The following is an 18637-nucleotide window of genomic DNA, read 5'->3' as shown; positions in this document are numbered from 1 at the left end:
TGGCCCTTCTTTATGAAATAAGGAGGCCGGGCTAGAGGCCGCCTGGGGAGGAGGGGGCGCTGTGGGCCGGGCGGCGGGGCCTGGGTCCCGTCCGGCCCGGGGCAGGGCACCGGGGGCGACGCCTCCCCCCGCCCCCCAAGCAGCAGGCAGAGTCGCGGGTGTGCGCGCTGGTCTTTAATGGCGCCCGGGGCGCCGCGGCCTCACTTGGCCTGGCCCCGCGGCGGCCCGGCCCGGGCGGCCGGCGGCTCCTCCTCGTCCGCTTCGTCCGGCTCCAGCCCCGGCTCGGGCTCCGGGCCCTCCACCTCCAGCTCCAGCTGGCCCAGGTAGAGGCCCACGGCGCAGGCCCAGAGCAGGCCGGCGGAGGCCACGGCCGCGCCCCCGACCAGCGCCCCGCCCAGCGACAGCATCATGGGCCGCCGCAGCGAGGCCAGGCCGGCCACGTACGAGGCTCCGCCGTAGAAGACGCACAGGCCGCCCAGGAGGAAGAAGCCTGCGGCAGAGGGGAGGGGCGTCAGCGGGGGCGGGGCCGGGCGGGCCCAGGCAACCAATGGAGGAGGCGGGGCCGGGGCGGATAGGGCCAGACAGCCAATGGGGAGGAGGGGGAGGGGCGGGCCCAGCCAGCCAATGGAGGGGGCGGGGCCGGGGCGGGCAGGGCCAGCCAATGGGGAGGAGGGGGCCGGCCGGGTAGGGCCAGCCCCCTCCCAATGGAGGAGGCGGGGCCGAGGGCGGGCAGGCCCAGCCAGCCAATGGGGGAGGAGGGGGCGGGGCCCGCCTCCAGGGAAGGAGGGGCCTGCGGTTCGGGGCCCCGAGGTGGACCCCGCGCGGCTCCCCGCCCCCCGCCTCCAGGGCCCGCGCCCCGACCCCCGGGGGCCCCCCATCCCGCACTCACCGTACGCCGCCTCCCGGCCCAGGTCGCTCTGCATGAACGAGATGACGCCAATGCCCGAGGCCAAGAGGCCGTTCCGGAACCACGACAGGAAGGCTGCAGGGGAGAGAGGCACCCCGACTTGACGGACGCCCGGGGCGGGGGGGACCCGACCCTCGGAGGCGCAGGACCTGGGTGCAGATTCTCCCTGTGACCTGGGGTCAGGCGGGGCCTCAGTTCCCCCCTCTGTAAAAGACCGACCTCCGAGGCCCTTCTGAGGCCCCGTGTGGCCGCGCGGCCCTGTCGGGGCCTCTCCTCCAGCCTTCACGGCCCGGGCTCATGGGACACGAGAGTCCAGTGTCTGCGGCTGGAGGTGGAAGGTGCTGGGTTCAGATCCTGCTCCAGACCCTTATGGGCTCTAATCCGGGGCCTCCGCTACCAAATGGGCAGGTGGCAAATGCGGGCTGTCAGGGCTGGATGCGCCAGACCCCGCGGAGCGGTGCGGGGGGGCTCCGGGACCACATCCTTACAGCAGCCCCTTCAGAGCTCGAGGCTGCCCTCGGCCTGCCCTTCAAGGCCTCGCGTTCTCTATTTAGCATCCCAGACGTCCAGAGGGCCCGATGGGGGAAGGGTTCTTTCACCGACTCTAGAGGCGGCCCCCAAAGGGCAGTTTGAACCTTACACCTGGCTTAAAACTGTACCAAAAGTTCTGGGACACCCTGCATCGTTCAGCCACAGAATCTGCCAAACGGGGAAAGCGAGGACCCGAGAGGGAAGGGGCTTGAGCCAACGGGGCTGGAAGCCTATGGCTCGCCAAGCCGGCGCTCCCAGCCGCGGCTCCAAGTCCAGGTCGGCCACTTTCCTGAAGCTCAAGGTTACGGACTTTTAACTTCTGCTTGTGACCCGGTAGCTCTTAGTTGGGAAAATCGTGCCTCAGGGGAAGGGCAGAGGTTCTTTAAAAAAAGTTCCATGGAGTTTTTCATGACGTCCTTTGCAGCTAGCTAGGGCCTCCCTTCTCTCTCCCCACCGCAGTGGCCCAAGGCCAGACTAAATCCAGGCAAACAAACGGCCCCTTCCTGGTCCTCGGGAAGCTCCCAAGACTCCCAGGAGGGATTTCGAATTTGCTCCTATGGCCCTTGTCCGGTACTGTAAGCCCCTGTATTTGCCTCTGCGTCCTTAGTCTCTCCTCCAGCTCTGACCACCCACTTCCCTGGCTTCCTGGAAGTCCCAACTAAAACCCCTCCTTCGCAGGAAGCCTTCCCCCACCCCCCTAATTGTGGCACCTCCTTTCTTAGCGACTTCCTATTCCTCCTGTTCGGAGCTCATTCTCCCCCGCCCCGGACTGTGGGTGCCGGAGGCCAGGGTCAGTCTTTTGCCTCTTTGTAACTTAGCACAGGGCCTGGTGACCCTGCAAGCACGCCATCCGTGTGGACCGATTGGCTGACTGATCTGCGGAATGAAGGGTTTGGTCCCCAGATCTCTTCGGGCTGTGGTCTCACAACCCTTTGGGTGGGGGGTTCTAGGGGCCCTGCCCCTCTCTCTCCAGCCGCCCCCACTCAGGGAGCCCCCGGGCAGGCTCCACCGGGCAAAGGAGGTGCCAGGAAGTGTGTGCCGTTATCAAGCTTCTCTGGGGTTAGGTCAAGGGGGGGCCCCGGCTCCCGGCAGGGTGGCTGCCACCTCTGCACCCCAGCCACCCGGCGGAGCTTCTGCCCCAAGGAAAAGCTCACTGCCGCTGAATTCCACGCAACACCCAGCCGGGGGAAGGCCAGGGGGTGGAGCGGGGTGCGAGTCCCGTTCTGCCGCGCCCCGCGGTGCCCCCCCAGGTGTCCTTGCTTAAGTGAGGAATCCCCTCCATCTCACGGGCCTCAGTGGCCCCCTCGGCGCAGAAAGAGCCGGTTGGGCCGGGTGACCCCCGCGCTTCGCCCCAGGACCCCGGCCCCCGCCCCGCCCCCATCGCGCTTCCCCGGACCCTCCCCCGCCCCGGGCAGCCCCCCGCCGCACTGACCCGTCTCATGCGCCTTCCGCAGGAGCCAGGCGTCCGCGCGATCCAGTTCGGACACGGGGGGCGGCGGGGCCGCAGCGCGGGCCCCGGGGCCGGGGCCGAGGGATCCCCGGCCGGCCCGGCCGCGCTTCGGCGCCGCCAGCAGCAGAGCCCCCCGCCAGCCCGGGCGCCGGGCCAGCCGAGCCGCCCGACCCCACCACCAGCAGCCTCCGCCTCCCATGGCTCTGCGGCCCGCCCGGCCCCGCCCCCGCCCAGCGAAAGGGCCGCCGGGCCATCCGTCAGCCGCGCGCCACGCCCCCTCCCCCGCTCAGTGGCTGGCCGGCCCAAGGTCCCGCCCCCCCGTCACTCCCGGAGAACTCTCTCCCCGGGGCCGGCCGGCCTGGAGCCGCCTGAGGACTACAGGGCCCGGCATGCCGAGGCCCGCGGAGCGCAGCGCGCACGCGCCGGGGACGTGTGCTCGGTGGAGCGTGACCCGCGGTCTTTTAGAGCAGGTCCCTTGTCTCCCGACTTCCGCTCTGCGGTACCGGCCCGGCCAAGCAAAGCCAAAGCCAAAGCCAAAGCCAAACGCTCATCTGGCGCCGCCTGTTTGTGTGTCCGTCGGGAAGCTTCCTGCTGGCGTCATTCCAACTGTCCCAGCAAATCCTCCCCGCCCCTCAAATCCAAGTCCAGGGAGCGATCCTGGCGCGCATGGCGAGCCTGCCCGTGTCCCCACCCGGCGCACTGCCCGGGGCCAGGGCCTCATGGATGTGGCCGCCGGCCCCCTCAGCCCGCCAGGGCCCCCCAGGCCTCCTCACCGGTGGCCCGGAGGCGGCCCCCACAGCCCCGGGGATGTGACGTCACCGCCCCCCCACGCCCGGACAACGCGCCTGCAGCGCCCCCTGGCGGGTCGGCCCGGGGCTGAACTTGGCCCGGCGGCCCGGGCCTGGGAGGGTCGCGTCATCTCAGAGCCCGGGGGGACATCGGGGTGCAAGGCAGCAGAGGCCCCCCGAGACCCACGGACAAGCACGTCGAGTGTGGATTTCCGGGATTTCGAGGTTCTGCTCTCCGTGGAAAACCGCCCCAAACTCCACTAATCCAAGACATGTGGGTCCCATCTCCCACCCATGCCAGGCACCAAGATGATGCGTATTGGGAGGAAGAAAATGCCCCCCGAAGGACCCTCGTGACCCCATGGCTCCGATACCGGAGGGGTTTGCCTTCCCCGGCTCATCTTACAGATGAGGAAACTGAGGCAAACAGGGTGCGGTGAGTTGCCCCGGGCCACCCAGCCAGGGAGGGTCTCAGGCTGGTTTGGACTCAGGACTGGACTCCGGACCAGCTCCCACCCGATGGAGCTGTGAATTGGTCCAAGCAATCTGGAAAGTGATTTATAACTGTTCAAACGGAGCCTGACCTTTCCGTTCTACCCCTCCAACGAGATCAGAGAAAGGGAAGGGACCAACATGAACATAAGGATTTATAACAGGGCCTTTCATAGTAGTTGTTATAAATGAATGAAAGGAAAAACCTGCTAGAGTGAGAGAAAATTGGACATTTTATTCACGAACCTTGCAAGATACATCTTACAAGATACAGTACCTCACTCCTAGGCGTGAGGCACGAATTAGTCTTCAAAGTCAATGTATGGTCTTCAGAAACTCTTTCCCCTCCCTCTTGGATGTTCATAGGCTCTCAGAGTTTGAGTTACAAGGGAAGAGGTCCACCCATTCCATGACATGCACCTAATTTGATCCCCCCACATCATACCGAGGGTGTGTAGGTTATTATTCAATGACCTAATTGCACAAACTCAGTAGCATTAGGTCAAGACCTCTAGGTCACTCTTTTTTTTTTTTTTAAGATTTTTGCAAGGCAAATGGGGTTAAGTGGCTTGCCCAAGGCCACACAGCTACGTAATTATTACATGTCTGAGACCGGATTTGAACCCAGGTACTCCTGACTCCGGGCTGGGGCTCTATCCACTGCGCCACCTAACCGCCTCTCTAGGTCAGTCTTGACAAGTTGAGAACCAGTTTGGAGTTTGCTATCCCTGGAATGGGATTAAGAAAACTTCCAGCCTTGTGATTGGCTGGGCCATTCCCTCCCCTTTGTAATGAATTCCCTAAGGGCTCCCCTCCATTCCCTGTGAAGACCAACACCCTATATATCTCTTTTTAATAACAACTTGGTCTTCACGTCACCAGCAGTGTCTTCCTCCAATTAATTCACGATCCTCATCCTTGATAGAACTGACTTTCCCTATCGGTCTTTAGCTCTTCCTTATTAGAGCCATACCCCAGTCCTAATTTGCTGATAGAATCTTGTACTATTTGAGTTATTAACTGGATCATACATGGTAGACACACATGGCTAATAGGATTCTCCCACTTAGGGCCAATAGTAAGATGCCCAGTAACTGTTTCCACCATGAACCAGTAAACCAATTCATCCTAGAGGTGCTACATGGGCTTGTCCAGGTTTGGACTGGGACATGTGCCAACTTTCTAATCTCCCTGGTTATCTTCTTTACCACCTGCCCATTGGCATCTATCTTTAAGCAGCAGCTTGGCAAGTTCAGTTTACCACAGCCTCCTCCTTCCTCTGCCAACAGATAGTCTAGTACCATTCTAGGTTGAATACTCGCCTCTCTTGCTTGCATGGCTTGTGTAGCCAGCAGGTCCAAGACTCTAGCTGTGTGATTGGTAATTTTTCCACTACAACTTGGAGTCTTATTAGTCTATTCAGGATAAACTGGGGTTCCATAGCCCCAACTCCCATCCTGTGCCCAGGTAGCAGGCCCTTAAGTCTAGATAACTCCCTGACCAACTCTGTGGACGCCTGGGTCTAGGCAGTAGTCCTACAAATCCAATAATGTCCCTCTAGTGCTAGTTGGTCTTCCAGGAATAGTTTCCAATAAATGGATAATGCTGTTCCTCCTCTTTACTTCCAAGGGGCCCTCTTAAATAGGCCATAATCATCACAAGAATAGGTACATTTCCAAAGTTACTGTGCCTCCTTCCAATGCAGGTTTTTAGACCCATGTCTTTAGAAAGGTCTTCCTGGCACCAAAATCCAAACAAAATTCCTGATTTTGTGCCATTGGATCAACCCTAAGAATAGCTAATATACCTATTGATGTTCCTTAAATTATCTTTCTTGCAAATGGTCATTTCAGCACTTTCCTTGCAAGTCCATACTGACTCATAATCAGTTTCCCTTAACAAATGCCCCACTTTGTGCATCTTTACAAGGGATCCAGGTACCATCATTCATCTCACATGAGTCTGAGGCCACCCATCTCTAAGTTGTACAGTCCTGAATATATGTACCCTGCTTCTGGATGTCCAGACATTTGCTATTGCCCAGGCAAATATCCCGGCCAGTCACTTATAAACAATAGTCACCCTGAACTGACTCAGTCACATGCCACTGGTGTCTCTCTCCTCTGGATCAGAATCCTGTGCCACCGTGTACCTCTGACCAAGGACTGAGAATCTAGGCCAGATCCAGGGGTACCCAAGGCCAATTCTCAAACTGCTGTGAACTATGGCAAGTCCAACAGCAACACTAAAAGACTGGGCATTGACTTCTACCAGCTAGACTCTCCTCCCACCTTTACTAACACCCTGCTGTCTAAATCAGAGATAGGATTCACTCCCTAGACAGGCTATACAGACTCACACAAATATAATAATGCCACCCAATAATCTCCCTCTTTCTCTCTCAATGGAGAGCATTTTCACCTTGACTCCCCTCTTCCTTTCCATAAGGAGAAGGGCATAAGTAGGGGCGTCACACTTACAGAGTGAAGGGGAAGTTACAGATAAACAATGTACACATAGGTGAGAGATGGTGGAGATGAACTGGTCCAGTGTCTCTCCTCTCCTCTTCTCCCTTGGAGGCATCCAATGTCCTTCAGAATCTTCTGAATCTGTTCCAAAAAGTCCTTTCCAGCTCTGGTGACTTGCTGAGACCTTGTCTTCTGGTAGAGAAACTGCTTAACAACTTGTTCAGATCAAAACACATGCTTGCATCACTAAACAATGAGATTCTGGAGCTTATTACAGTTTACATTTTGCCTTATTGCTATATTGACATATTGACATATATAGTTCACTTTTAACACAAACTTCCAGTACTACTATTATTAGTAGTAGTAGTAGTAGTAGTAGTAAACTACATGAGCAAACTCACAAGTGAGTCAATATGACCATTCTCATTGGGGGGTTTGCTCCATACACAAACATTCAACAGTCATCTTTGTTCTAAGAGTATCTAGTATCTGGTTTAAAATAAAACAATTTTAACCTTTGCTCTCAAACATCCTTAACCAAAATGATTTTTCCCCAAATATTCCCATATTTTCCTTTTCCTGGTATACTTAGCTAACTCACACTCTTTTCCTCAAACTAGAACTTGAAACTGCAATTATCCTAAGAATTTCCCATCCTTCTTACCTAAATATCCCCTCTAATACAAAAACTAGGGAAACCTAATTCCTATCTTAGCGTGTAGTTGATAGCAGGTGTCAGAACCAGACACCTAACCCATCTCTGGTTATTAGATCTAATTTACCTAAAACTTTCCAGGATATTAAAGGAAATTTGAATGTCAGAGTCCAGGCAGGTCACGTGGGTAAGTCAAATGTCTTAGGCCAGATTTATTCTTCCAGGTGAGATATTATCCAAGCGTCATTTTGGGGAAATCAAGTCAAAGGGGTCCAACCTCAGCCATACTGAGAAGCCGCCCCTTCGGCTACCCATCCCTGTCACCTGACATCCTTGGCTCGTTGGCTTCCTTGGCTCCAAGAACATGACATTTACCCAATAACATTTCCTTTTGTTGACCATCCTGGTATCTGACAAAAGAGCAAATCAATTAAAAGTCCCTCAATCTAAAATGGTTGTTTTACCTAGTTAGAACTTCCAGGGAATACAATTCACTAAATTCCAATTATAGTCTTAATGGAGTCCCAATTAACGAAACCCCTACCTAAAGCTCATATTATCCTTCCTGGGCCTTTGCCTAAAACCTGGTAGTCTAACTCTGACTGGCCCTACAGGCCTGTCTCCTACCTCTTACTAGAGACATCCCTTTGTCTGAAATCATATCTACTCCATCTCTATATAAAGATGGTATATAAGATTCCCCTTGGCTAGAGAAACCTCCTTCTAGCCTGTTGTATCTTACAACAAATAAATGCCTCCTTTGTCCAGGAGATTGCACAGAGAAATCTCAAATGATCTTGTGTTTATCTTTCCTATATTATATAGTGCTTTACTTCAAAGCAAACAACCACTGCTTTGGAATATACATATATAGATCCAAAACATTCCCAATTCCCATACATAGTTAGAAACATAAACTTGTTTACCTACTAGCCATCTTCAACATACAAATGGTTATTTTTCCCAAGGCAATTGGGTTAAGTGACTTGTCCAAGGTCACACAGCTAAGCAATCACTAAGTATCTGAGGCCTGACCTGAACCCAGGTCTCCTGACTCTGGGGCCGGCGCTCTATCCACCGAGCCACCTAGCTACCCCCAACATACAAATTACTTTTTTAGAATTCTTTAAAACCATTAAAACATCTTAGGTAGCCTTAAATTTCCAACATGCATTATTATTAATTTCATTATAACAGAACAGCAATAACAGTAACAGAGTAATACACAAATTAATAGATTGTACAAAGCAATCCTTCCATTATTACATTATTCATGAACACACAGACCTGTCCCAGAAAGGGTCATACTTTCATATTTTTTTATTGCCCTTCAAAGCAATCACATTAATGCCAGACTTTAACAATGCAGTACTTAAATAACATATTCACAAGAGATAACTAAATATTGCAAATATTATCTCTTTGCAGTTACAAAAGAATCACATAACTGATAAACACATCTTATTCATCAATAAGTTACCTTACAATAGGGCCCACAATTGCAATTTGTTCAGAGCCCCATCAGCTGTCTGCAGTAACCAAGAGAGAAGTCCACAATCTTGACTTCTTTAAAATTAAACATACATTGTTAATATACATTAATCATAAGATGCCTATTTAAACATCTCATTTCCCTTAGAACAAGAGCAAAATGAATATCCCATGTTCTTTACCCTTTTGTCTCTTTACCCAAATTGGCAGAATCCAATCTCATACATATGACACAATTAAAACACCAATGTAATTACAACTCAATTAACTTCCCAACAGTTTAGTTTGATAAAAACTTTAGAGTACCTTGTACAGAGAATCCAGCACTCACATTCTAAAAGCTCTATACAAAATAAAAATACAATTGTTAACATTATTAAACTTAACATTAAAACCAATTAGAGCTTTTCCCCAAAAGATATCAGTAAACATTCCTGGTAACCTAGGTATTTCTCTTCTCAGTCAACCCAGTACCACTTTTCTTTAACCCAAATGTGTTACAATAAAGTTTAAAATCCCAAGCCATATCACTCCTTGCAAAAGTTACAAAAGTATTAAAATAGTTTAATCCCAAACTAATTTAACAATCTAGGTTATTTAATTCCTCCCATTCTGTACAAATTTTGTCAGAATGTTACAACACTAGTATCCCTCTTTTAAAACCCTCAGCTGCTTCCCAAAACTCTAGTTCAGAAACTTTAAAAACAATGAGTCATCACTCAGGCCACCTGGCCAGCAGATATTCATTAAACAGATTTCCTTTCAATAAAGGAGTCTCTTAACCCCTGGATCTTAGGTATTTTTTTTCTTTCCCAATCACACATCCCACCTGTGAAGGGATCTTTCCCTTTTTCCCTTTAAGGCTTAAGCCCTTGAGCTCTCCTGTCTATCTCCCCCTCCCTCCATGGGTGGGGCACTTAGGTAGACTCAGTCTAGGGTTCAAGTCTTAACAAGATGGTGGATGGGATCAAGACCACCAGTGTCCAACCCACCACCCTTCCCCCAGCCCAGGGAGAAAGCATGGGAGCTTTCCCAGACACTCATAAGGATAAAAATCTTCCCTCCTAGAACTTCTCACTCTTTGCCTTAAAGGTTCTTTCTTCTCTTAAACTCTTCTAAACCCTCCCCAAACCACAGCCTTTTCTCTCTAAGAATCCCCCCTTCCCTTCACTCTACACACCTTGCACAGCTACCACGGGCTCAGTGAGGGAAGGGCTAAGTTCCATGTGGGGGCCGATGTACACTACTTCCTTCTCCCCCACCTTCTGAAGCTCCTGGGCCCAACTCCCAGCCACCCCTCTTTTAAAACTTGAGCTGGGTCCTCAGACCCAGAAATGCCTAAAACAGACACTTACACAAGACAGGACATAGAACACATACACACACTCCTGCGGGAACATTCAAACTCACTCACACAGCATTGGATCCAATCGACTTCCTTAATTTAGAAAGCATTTCTTTTTCTCTCCAGATTTTCCCTTTCCTCTTGGGCCCCGCTGTTAGCCTCCCCCTCTCTAGGAGCAGCCAGAGGATCCCACCTATTTTTTTTTTATCTTTTACTAACTTGCTTAAACATAATTTAGAATCCCAAATTATCCAGCACACTGAATGTTCCACCTCCTCTTTATTTAAAGGTACCTTATGGTTCACTGTTCATCAGACCTGAACCTTGACCACCAGACAGACATCCTAGGATGGGGATTTGTGGCCAGTAGTATCTGATGAACTTACTTTTCTCTTTGCCCTGGACAGTATCCTCGCTGTCCCAGCTTAGCTCATTTCCTACCCAAAGGCCTCTCCTTGGGTATGGGATGGGGGGGGGTCTCTTCCTCCCCTCCCTGAGGCACCTTTTCGACCCCTGGCCTCCCATCTAGGACTTCCTTTCCTGGAATTGTCTAGAATCAGCCTCGAAAGATAAAAACTGAAGTTTCCCTACCTTTCTGGGTCATTTCCACAATTTTCCATCACTCTCCCCATCAATGGCAGGGTTTCAGGTCCATTCAGAGATCCACCCGGAAAAGAAATAAGGCTCTGGCTTGAAATCAAGCTATGAGCACTCCTTCCCCCACCCCCACCCCCGATCTCTTCGGGGGCTTCCTCAAGAGGTTCTGAAGATCCCAATCAATCCCCCAAATTGTTATAAATGAATGCAAAGAAAAACCTACTAGAGTGAGAGAAAATTGCACATTTTATTCACGAACCTTGCAAGATACATCTTACAAGGTACAGATACCTCACCTAGGGGTGAAGCACAAATTAGTCTTCAAAGTCAGGTAATTTATGGTCTTCAGAAACTCTTTCCCCTCCCTCTTGGATGTTCATAGGCTCTCAGAGTTTGAGTTACATTCTTTTTTTGGATTTTGCAAGGCAATAGGGTTAAGTGGCTTGCCCAAGGCCACACAGCTAGGTAATTATTAAGTCTCTGAGGCCAGATTTGAACTCAGGTACTCCTGACTCCAAGGCCAGTGCTCTATCCACTGCACCACCTAGCCACCCCTTTGAGGTATATTCTAAGAGGTTCACCCATTTCATGACATGCCCCTAATGTGACCCCCCACATCATACAATGCATGATATATGCAAATGAACCCCAATCATCATGGGGGGGGTAATAATATTCAATTACCTAATTGTAAAAACTCAGTAGCATTAGGTCAAGATCTCTAGGTCACTCTTGATTGGTTGAGAACCAGTTTGAGGTTTGGTATCCCTGGAATGGGATTAGGAAAACTCTCCCAGTCTTGTGATTGGCTGGGCCATTCCCCCTATGTAATGGCTTCCTAAGGCTCCCCTCCACCCCCTGTGAAGACCAACACCCTACATTCCTCACAGTAGTTGCAAGCCGGAAGTAAGCTCCTGTACTAGGAAGTAGAAAAATTATGGATTTCATGCCATAGAACTGCTACATTGTATCACAAGAAATAAGGAAGGACAGGGTCAGAGAACACTCCCTGGACTGACTGACCCAGAGGGAAGAGAGCAGAACCAGGAAATGATTTCTGCCATGATAACAGCAAAGAAGAAAACAACTTTGAAAGGTTTTGGAACTCTGAGCAAGGCAGGGACAAGTCCAGAGGCCTCAGGGTAGAATACATTACAGGCAACAGGAACCAGGAGTTTGCTGACTCCCCCCTACTGCCCTTGCATGAAAAGAAAGAGCCTGTGGAAGAAAGAGTGGGGTTGAGCCAGAAGGAAGTACTTTTTCCTCCATCTGAATATTTTTGTTTCCTATTCCCCTTCCTGACCCTTACATAGAGCACCTCTCCAGAGTCCTTGCCCTCTCTCTTCTCTTTATATTGTCTCTTCAGCAACTTGGTTATAAATTCATCTTGACTCAACTAACTCAATGCAGATGATTGTCAAATATCTATCTCCAGTTCTCTGTCTGTCTTGCTCTCTGTGTCTCTGTCTCTCTCATCTGTCTAATTATCTGTCTATGCTGGATCTTGGATTTCCTTGGTATGGAGAATTCTGTGTCTCTTTTTTTTTTTTGCCTGCCTGTCTCCCTCTCTCTTTTGTTCTGTATGTCTGCCTGTCTGTCTGCCTCTCTGTCAATCTCTTTCTGTCTCTGTCTCTCTCTGTCTCCCTCCCTCCCTTTCCCTCTCTTCTCTCTCTCTTCTCTTCTTTCTCTCTCTCTCTCTCTCTCTCTCTCTCTCTCTCTCACACACACACACACACACACACACACACACACACAAAGTCCAGTTATCTTTACAAATATAGATGTTGACATGAGCTATGACCTGGTATTCTGGGGAGAGGCACAAACCAAAGTAATGATGATTCATGAAACTACACAAGACTGAACTGGTCCATGTAATCCTGCCATTTCAATCTTCATAACAGCTCTCATCTATACCCCCCTTCTCACCTCTGACCTAGCCCCCCTCCACGACTCTGGTGTACACATTAATTACCTAATCCTTGGATTTCTGCAATACCTGCTGGGGGGTCTGCCAGCCTCCAGACTGTCCCCACTTCAATCCTTTCTCCATTCAGTCACTAAAGTGATTTTCCTAAAGCACAAGTCTGATCATTCACCCTTATCAGTAAACTCCAGTAGCTCCCTATTGCCTCCAGGAGCAAATATAAAGCTTTCCATCTGACATTCAAAGCCCTTCATCACCTGCCCCCTTCTACCTTTCCAGCCTTCTCACACCTTCGTCCCCACATGTCCTCTTCAATCCAGTGACATTGGCCTCCTTGTCATCTCTCTCTCTCTCTCTCTCTCTCTCTCTCTCTCTCTCTCTCTCTCTCTGGCTGTCCACCATTACTGGAATGCTCTCTCTCCTCATCTCCATCTGTTGACTTCCCTGGCTTAAAAATCCCAATAAAATCCCATCTTCTAGAGGAAGCCCTCCCAAGCTCTTCTAATTCTAGTGCCTTTTCTCTAGTCATTATTTCTCTATTCATTATCCTATATTTTTGTAACCTGTCTGTACATATGTGTTTGCAGACTATGTCCCTCCATAAATTGAAAGCTCCTTGAGGGCAGGCACTGACTTTTGACTCTATTTGATCTTCCCAGTGCTTGGGCTCTGAGGGAGACTATAATAGGCTCTGAAGAAATATTTATTGACTGCCTGATTCTTCTCTCTTCCTCACCTTGAGGTAATACCTCCTTCTCTCCATTCCCACTCATTTCACCCTACTGTGGGGTCCTCATTGACTATTGTAGGAGGCTCCCAATAAACCTTCTCCCCTCTACTTACAACCCTCCAGGTCATTCTTCATAGAGAGAGCAGAGTCATATTCCTGCCACACATAGTCAATGAGAAGCTTTCAATAATTCCTTCTTGACTAACATGAATAAATCAACAAATAATGCCAGGCATTATGATGCTATTAAAAATGGAGTTTACATTCTATAGAGGAAAATTCATTTTCCTTCACCAGGCATTTCTAGTCCTCTATAGCCCAATACTGTCACATGGCAGGAATATGCTAATGATATTTCATTTTGTACCTTTTTTTCCTGCTGTGATTGGACAACAAAGTTTTCCCACTGAGACTTTTGTAGACCGAACAAAAGTACCTGAAAATAACGATTATACTGTCCTGTATCATGAAGCCATGCACCTGCAGTTAGTGACTGCACCATGGCTGTTACTCCAAACCACACAGTGGGAATGACTATTCCAGTACTGGAGAATTAGAACCCAACAACATAAACTGACCCTATTTGATGACTGTTCGTGGAGAGGGGAGGGGAGAAAGAAAGAATTGCTATTAGCTGCAATGAAGGCAATATCATTTTTTTTGCAAGGCAGTGGGGTTAAGTGACTTGCCCAAGGCCACCTAGCCGCCCCTATGAAGGCAATATCTTAAAGACAAAGGATATTTGGGAGTAGAGTGGTTTATGACTGAAAGTATATATATGGGGATGGAGAAGAAGTAATCACTGGGCTATGTAAACTGGTGGGGACTAGTACATTCCAGTATCACTAAGAACAAAGGGGGTTGTTTGGAACCTGTTAAGCCTCATGTGCCAAGGAGGAAATTTAAAGACATACTGTCAAGAAGAGAATGGGCCTGGAAGGATTTGCATGAACTGATGCTGAGTGAGACGAGCAGAACCAGAAAAACACTGTACACCCTATCAGCAACATGGGGGTGAGGTTCAACCTTAATGGCCTTACTCATACCCACAGGGCAACAATCAGGCGCAATTTTGGGATAACTATGATGGAGAATGCCATCTGTGTCTTGAGAAAAAATTGTGGAGTTTGAACAAAGACCAAAGACTATTATCTTTAATTTTAAAAATGTCTCATTATGGAATTCTGCTATTTCTCATACTATATGTTTCTTCCTTAAGGATATGATTTCTCTCTCATCACATTCAACTTAAATCAATGCATACCATGGTAATGATGCAAAGACTAGCAAACTACCTTCTGTGGGGGGGTGGGGGGAGGGAAGCAAGATTGGGGGGGAAATTGTAAAACTCAAGATAAATAAATTCTTTCTAAAATTAAAAAAAAAGAAGAGAATGGATGAGAAGCCCAGAGATGGAAACAATGCCCTTCCCCAAAATTCGTGATTCAGATGCAACACCATTCTCTGCAGCTCAAGATTCAGGAATGATATTATGCTCAGCATCCCAAAGATGACTGCCATCTGGCTGCAAGAGAAGGGATGTATATACATATAGGGCAGGGATACTAAAGTACCAAAAAGTGATACGTACAGATTCCAAGCAATCTGGTCAATCACAGACCATAAAGACCTTGCAGATACAGAGAAAGCTAGGGTAGGTATTGATCAGGTTACTCACTGGACAAGCTATTCTTTCCAAAGGAAGCTAATAGGAAAAGAAAGCTTCTCGGAGCTGTATTTTGCCACACCTGTGAACAGGAAGGCTACAGACTGGATACTCTCAAGAAAATAGTTATGATCTGGTGTGTCAGAAACTAATGACCAATAAACCAGTATTTGGATACTGAGATAAGGTCAGGGATGGGGGCTGCTAGGAACAACAACTTGGACCTTTGGTGGATCCTTTCTACCTGGTCTCATGGATTCTGGAGAAAGAAGGTGACTCCATCTATGGGTCACATCATCCAAAGCTTGAAATTCTCCAGGAACTGCTGTGATGTTATTGCTCTGAATATGCACACACTCAACAGATCTCTCTCACTGAATGTCGGTCAGGATTAAGGTCTTTTCCAGCTCTAAATTTGTGACCTGTCAATCTTTTTACATACCCTCCCTCCCATCTCCCATCCTAAATACACACCTACTAGGACAGCATTTCATCAGTCTTTCATTGGGGTCCATAGATAGAGATTTCAGAGAATCCACAAAAGTAGATAAGATGTGAAAATGCATTTTTATTTTCCCTAACCTCTAAATGAAATTTAGCATTTCCTTCAAATATTTAAAAATATTAGCCAAAAACAAATCAATAAGCATTAATAAATGCTTAGTAGGAAATATCAGCCTTATGCTAAGTGCTTGGAGTACAGAAACAAAGGAAGAAAGACAGTCCCTGCCCTCAAGGGGCTTACATTCTTTTTTTTAAAAAAGGTCTCTTGATAGTTTTTTAATCACCTTAATTTCCCCTAGCATCCCTCTCTTATTCCCCCCCCTAGAGAGTCATCTCATATAACAAATAGCATTTTTAATGCTCCAAGTCATTACTGATTAGAGAAATGCAAATTAAAACAACTCTTCACATCTATCAGATTGGCTAAGATGACGAAAAAGGAAAATGAAGGAAGATGTGGGACAACTGGGATGCTAATGCGCTGTTGGTGAAATTGTGAACTGATCCAACCATTCTGGAGACCAATTTGAAACTGTGCCAAAGGGTAATAAAACTGTGCAAACTCTTTGATTCAGCAATACTACTCCTTGAGCTGCATCCCAAAGAGATCATTAAAAAACGAGGGGATTCCCATCTATTGGGGAATGACTGAACAAGTTATGGTGCATGAATTATGGAGTATTATTGTTCTGTAAGAAATCATGAACATCCAGACTTTAGAGAAGCATGGAAAGACTTGCTTGAACTGATGCTGAGTGAAGTGAACAGAACCAAGAAAACATTGCTCACATTAATAACATTATGAGATGATCTACTATGACGAATGAAGCTCCTGTTCAATGATCAAGGTCAATCCTAGAGACCTATTATGGAAAATGCCATCCACATTCAAAGAAAGAACTGTGGAGTCTAAATGTACAGCAAAGCATATAATGTTCACTTTTTAAAAACTTCATTTATGTTTTACTTTCTTTCTTTTTTTTTTTAGGTTTTTTTGTAAGGTAGTGGGGTCAAGTGGCTTGCCCAAGACCACACAGCTAGGTCATTATTAAGTGTCTGATTTGATTAAGTGTCTGGATTTGAACCCAAGTACTCCCGACTCCAGGGAGGGTGCTTTATCCACTGCGCCACGTAGCTGCCCCTTATGTTTTTCTTTCTTACTCATTTTTTTTTCTCCCTTACCTTCAATTCCTCTTTTAAAACAAGACTACTATGGAAATATGTACATTTACAACTTTTACCATGTTCACTACCATGGAGAGGTGGAAGGAAAAGGAGGGTGGGTGAAAAATGTGGAACTCATAAATTCATAAACTTGTAAATGGATGAATGTAATTGGAAAAATTTAAATTAAATTTAAAAAGCAAATAACATTATTTAAAAGACAAAAAAGAAGAAAATGAAGAAATCAACTGATCAATGCATTGAAAAAGTCTGAAAATATGTGCAATGTAAAACACTTGTGAACCTTCTATCTCTGAAAAGATGAGAAGGGATGGAAGTGTCTTCTCATATCTCTTCTTTCAAGTCATACTTGTTCTCAATGATTCTGCAACATTCACTTTGGGTTATGGAGTTTGGAGGTTTGAGGGATGAGTTTTTTCTATTTATATTATTGTAATAATTGTCTATATAGTTATATTTCTACTTCATTCACTTTGTATCAGTTTATATAAATTTTTCCATGTTCTCTGTATTCCTCACATTCATCATTTCTTATAGCACAGTAATATTCCATCATATTTATGTAGCAAGATGTGCTTAGCCATTCATTCCCCTCTTGATGGACATCCACTTTCTTTCCAGTTCCTGCTATGAACATTTTATTGCATTAAGGGAACTTTATTATCAATAGTCTCCTTGGGATATGAAACTGGTAATGGAATTGCTTGATCAAATAACAGTTTAGAATCTTGTTTGTAAAACTCTGAATGGATTTCCAGGCTGTTCTAATTCACAATTTCACCAGCAATGCACTACTGTGCCTATCCTCCCATAATCCTTCCAACATCAATGAGTCTCATCTTTTATTATCTTTGCCAATTTGTAGGGTGTGGAGTAAAATCTCAGGGTTGTTTTGATGTACATTTCTCTTATTTTAAGCATTTTATTAAGAGTTTGCCAATCTTTTGATCCTTTCACAAATATTTATCCTTTGACAAATGACTTGTAAATGCATAAAAACATCTTTTTTAACTACAATGCAATAAATTACATTCAACAAAAGATCTTTCAAGCATAGATTAAAAATTAACTGAAAATTAAATAACTAAATCCTGAAAATGGATGGAGCAAAGAACAATAGAAACAATAATTTCTTTAAAGATAATGACAAGACAACATACTAAAATTTGTGGGGTACAGTCAAAGCAGTACTTGGAAGAAAATTTACATCTCTATATTTAACTGAATATTTAACCCTGTTGTTGAAAAAGAAGTTAAATTAGGCATAAATGAACTCCCAAAGAAAAAGATTCCAAGACCAAATGAATTTAAAAGAGAATTCTATCGAACATTTAAAGAACAATTAATTCCAATCATGACATAAATTATTTAAAAAAATAGGTAAAGAAAGGATCATTCTAAATTGCTTTTATGATACAAATATGATCTTGATACCTAAACCATGGAGAGTCAAAACAATGAAAGAAAGCTACAGACCAATTATCATAATAATGATGATGTAAAAAAATTAAATAAAATATTAACAAGGAGATTACAGCAACATATCACAAAAGCCAAGCACGATGACCAGGCTAGATTTTTGCAAGTAATTCAGGACTACTTCAATATTAGGAAAACTATAAGCATAATTGACCAAAAACATAAAACATCAAAACAATCAATTATTTCAGTAGTTTAAAATAACACTATAAAACATAGAAATAAATGGACCTTTGCTTCAAAATTAGTGTAGTTCTGAAATCAAGAGTCAGAATTAGCTGTTTAGAGGATAATCTAGAAGCCTTTCCAATAAGAGCCAAGGTAATGAAGGATATGCATTTTCACCAATACTATTCAGCCTTGTATTAGAGATGATAGCTATTGAAATGACAAGAAAAAGAAAGTGAAGGGGGCAGTTA

General features: G+C 46.8%; 1 protein-coding gene across 1 annotated transcript; it reads right to left on the bottom strand.

Moving 5' to 3' along the window:
* Positions 1–165: 165 nt before the first annotated feature.
* On the bottom strand, positions 166–3093 carry TMEM160 (transmembrane protein 160). The gene is made up of 3 exons (XM_074219184.1): positions 2871–3093; positions 890–982; positions 166–490 (listed from the first exon to the last, which is right to left on the bottom strand). The coding sequence occupies exons 1-3, from the start codon at positions 3085–3087 to the stop codon at positions 201–203; spliced, it is 600 nt and encodes a 199-aa protein (XP_074075285.1). The 5' UTR covers positions 3088–3093; the 3' UTR covers positions 166–200.
* Positions 3094–18637: the final 15544 nt, after the last annotated feature.

Source organism: Macrotis lagotis, chromosome 1, assembly GCF_037893015.1.
Source record: "Macrotis lagotis isolate mMagLag1 chromosome 1, bilby.v1.9.chrom.fasta, whole genome shotgun sequence".
NCBI classification, from domain to species: Eukaryota; Metazoa; Chordata; class Mammalia; order Peramelemorphia; family Peramelidae; genus Macrotis; species Macrotis lagotis.
The sequence above is the reverse complement of the archived record's forward strand: the minus strand, read 5'-3'. Positions and strand labels throughout refer to the sequence as shown.

What these genes read in the sequence shown, in the direction of transcription:
- TMEM160 (XM_074219184.1), bottom strand. Translation starts at nt 3,087, where the DNA reads ATGGGAGGCGGAGGCTGCTGGTGGTGGGGTCGGGCGGCTCGGCTGGCC. An exon ending in GCGGAAGGCGCATGAGACGG is followed by an intron (nt 983 to 2,870) that starts GTCAGTGCGGCG and finishes TCTCCCCTGCAG; the next exon opens with CCTTCCTGTCGTGGTTCCGG. An exon ending in GGGCCGGGAGGCGGCGTACG is followed by an intron (nt 491 to 889) that starts GTGAGTGCGGGA and finishes CCTCTGCCGCAG; the next exon opens with GCTTCTTCCTCCTGGGCGGC.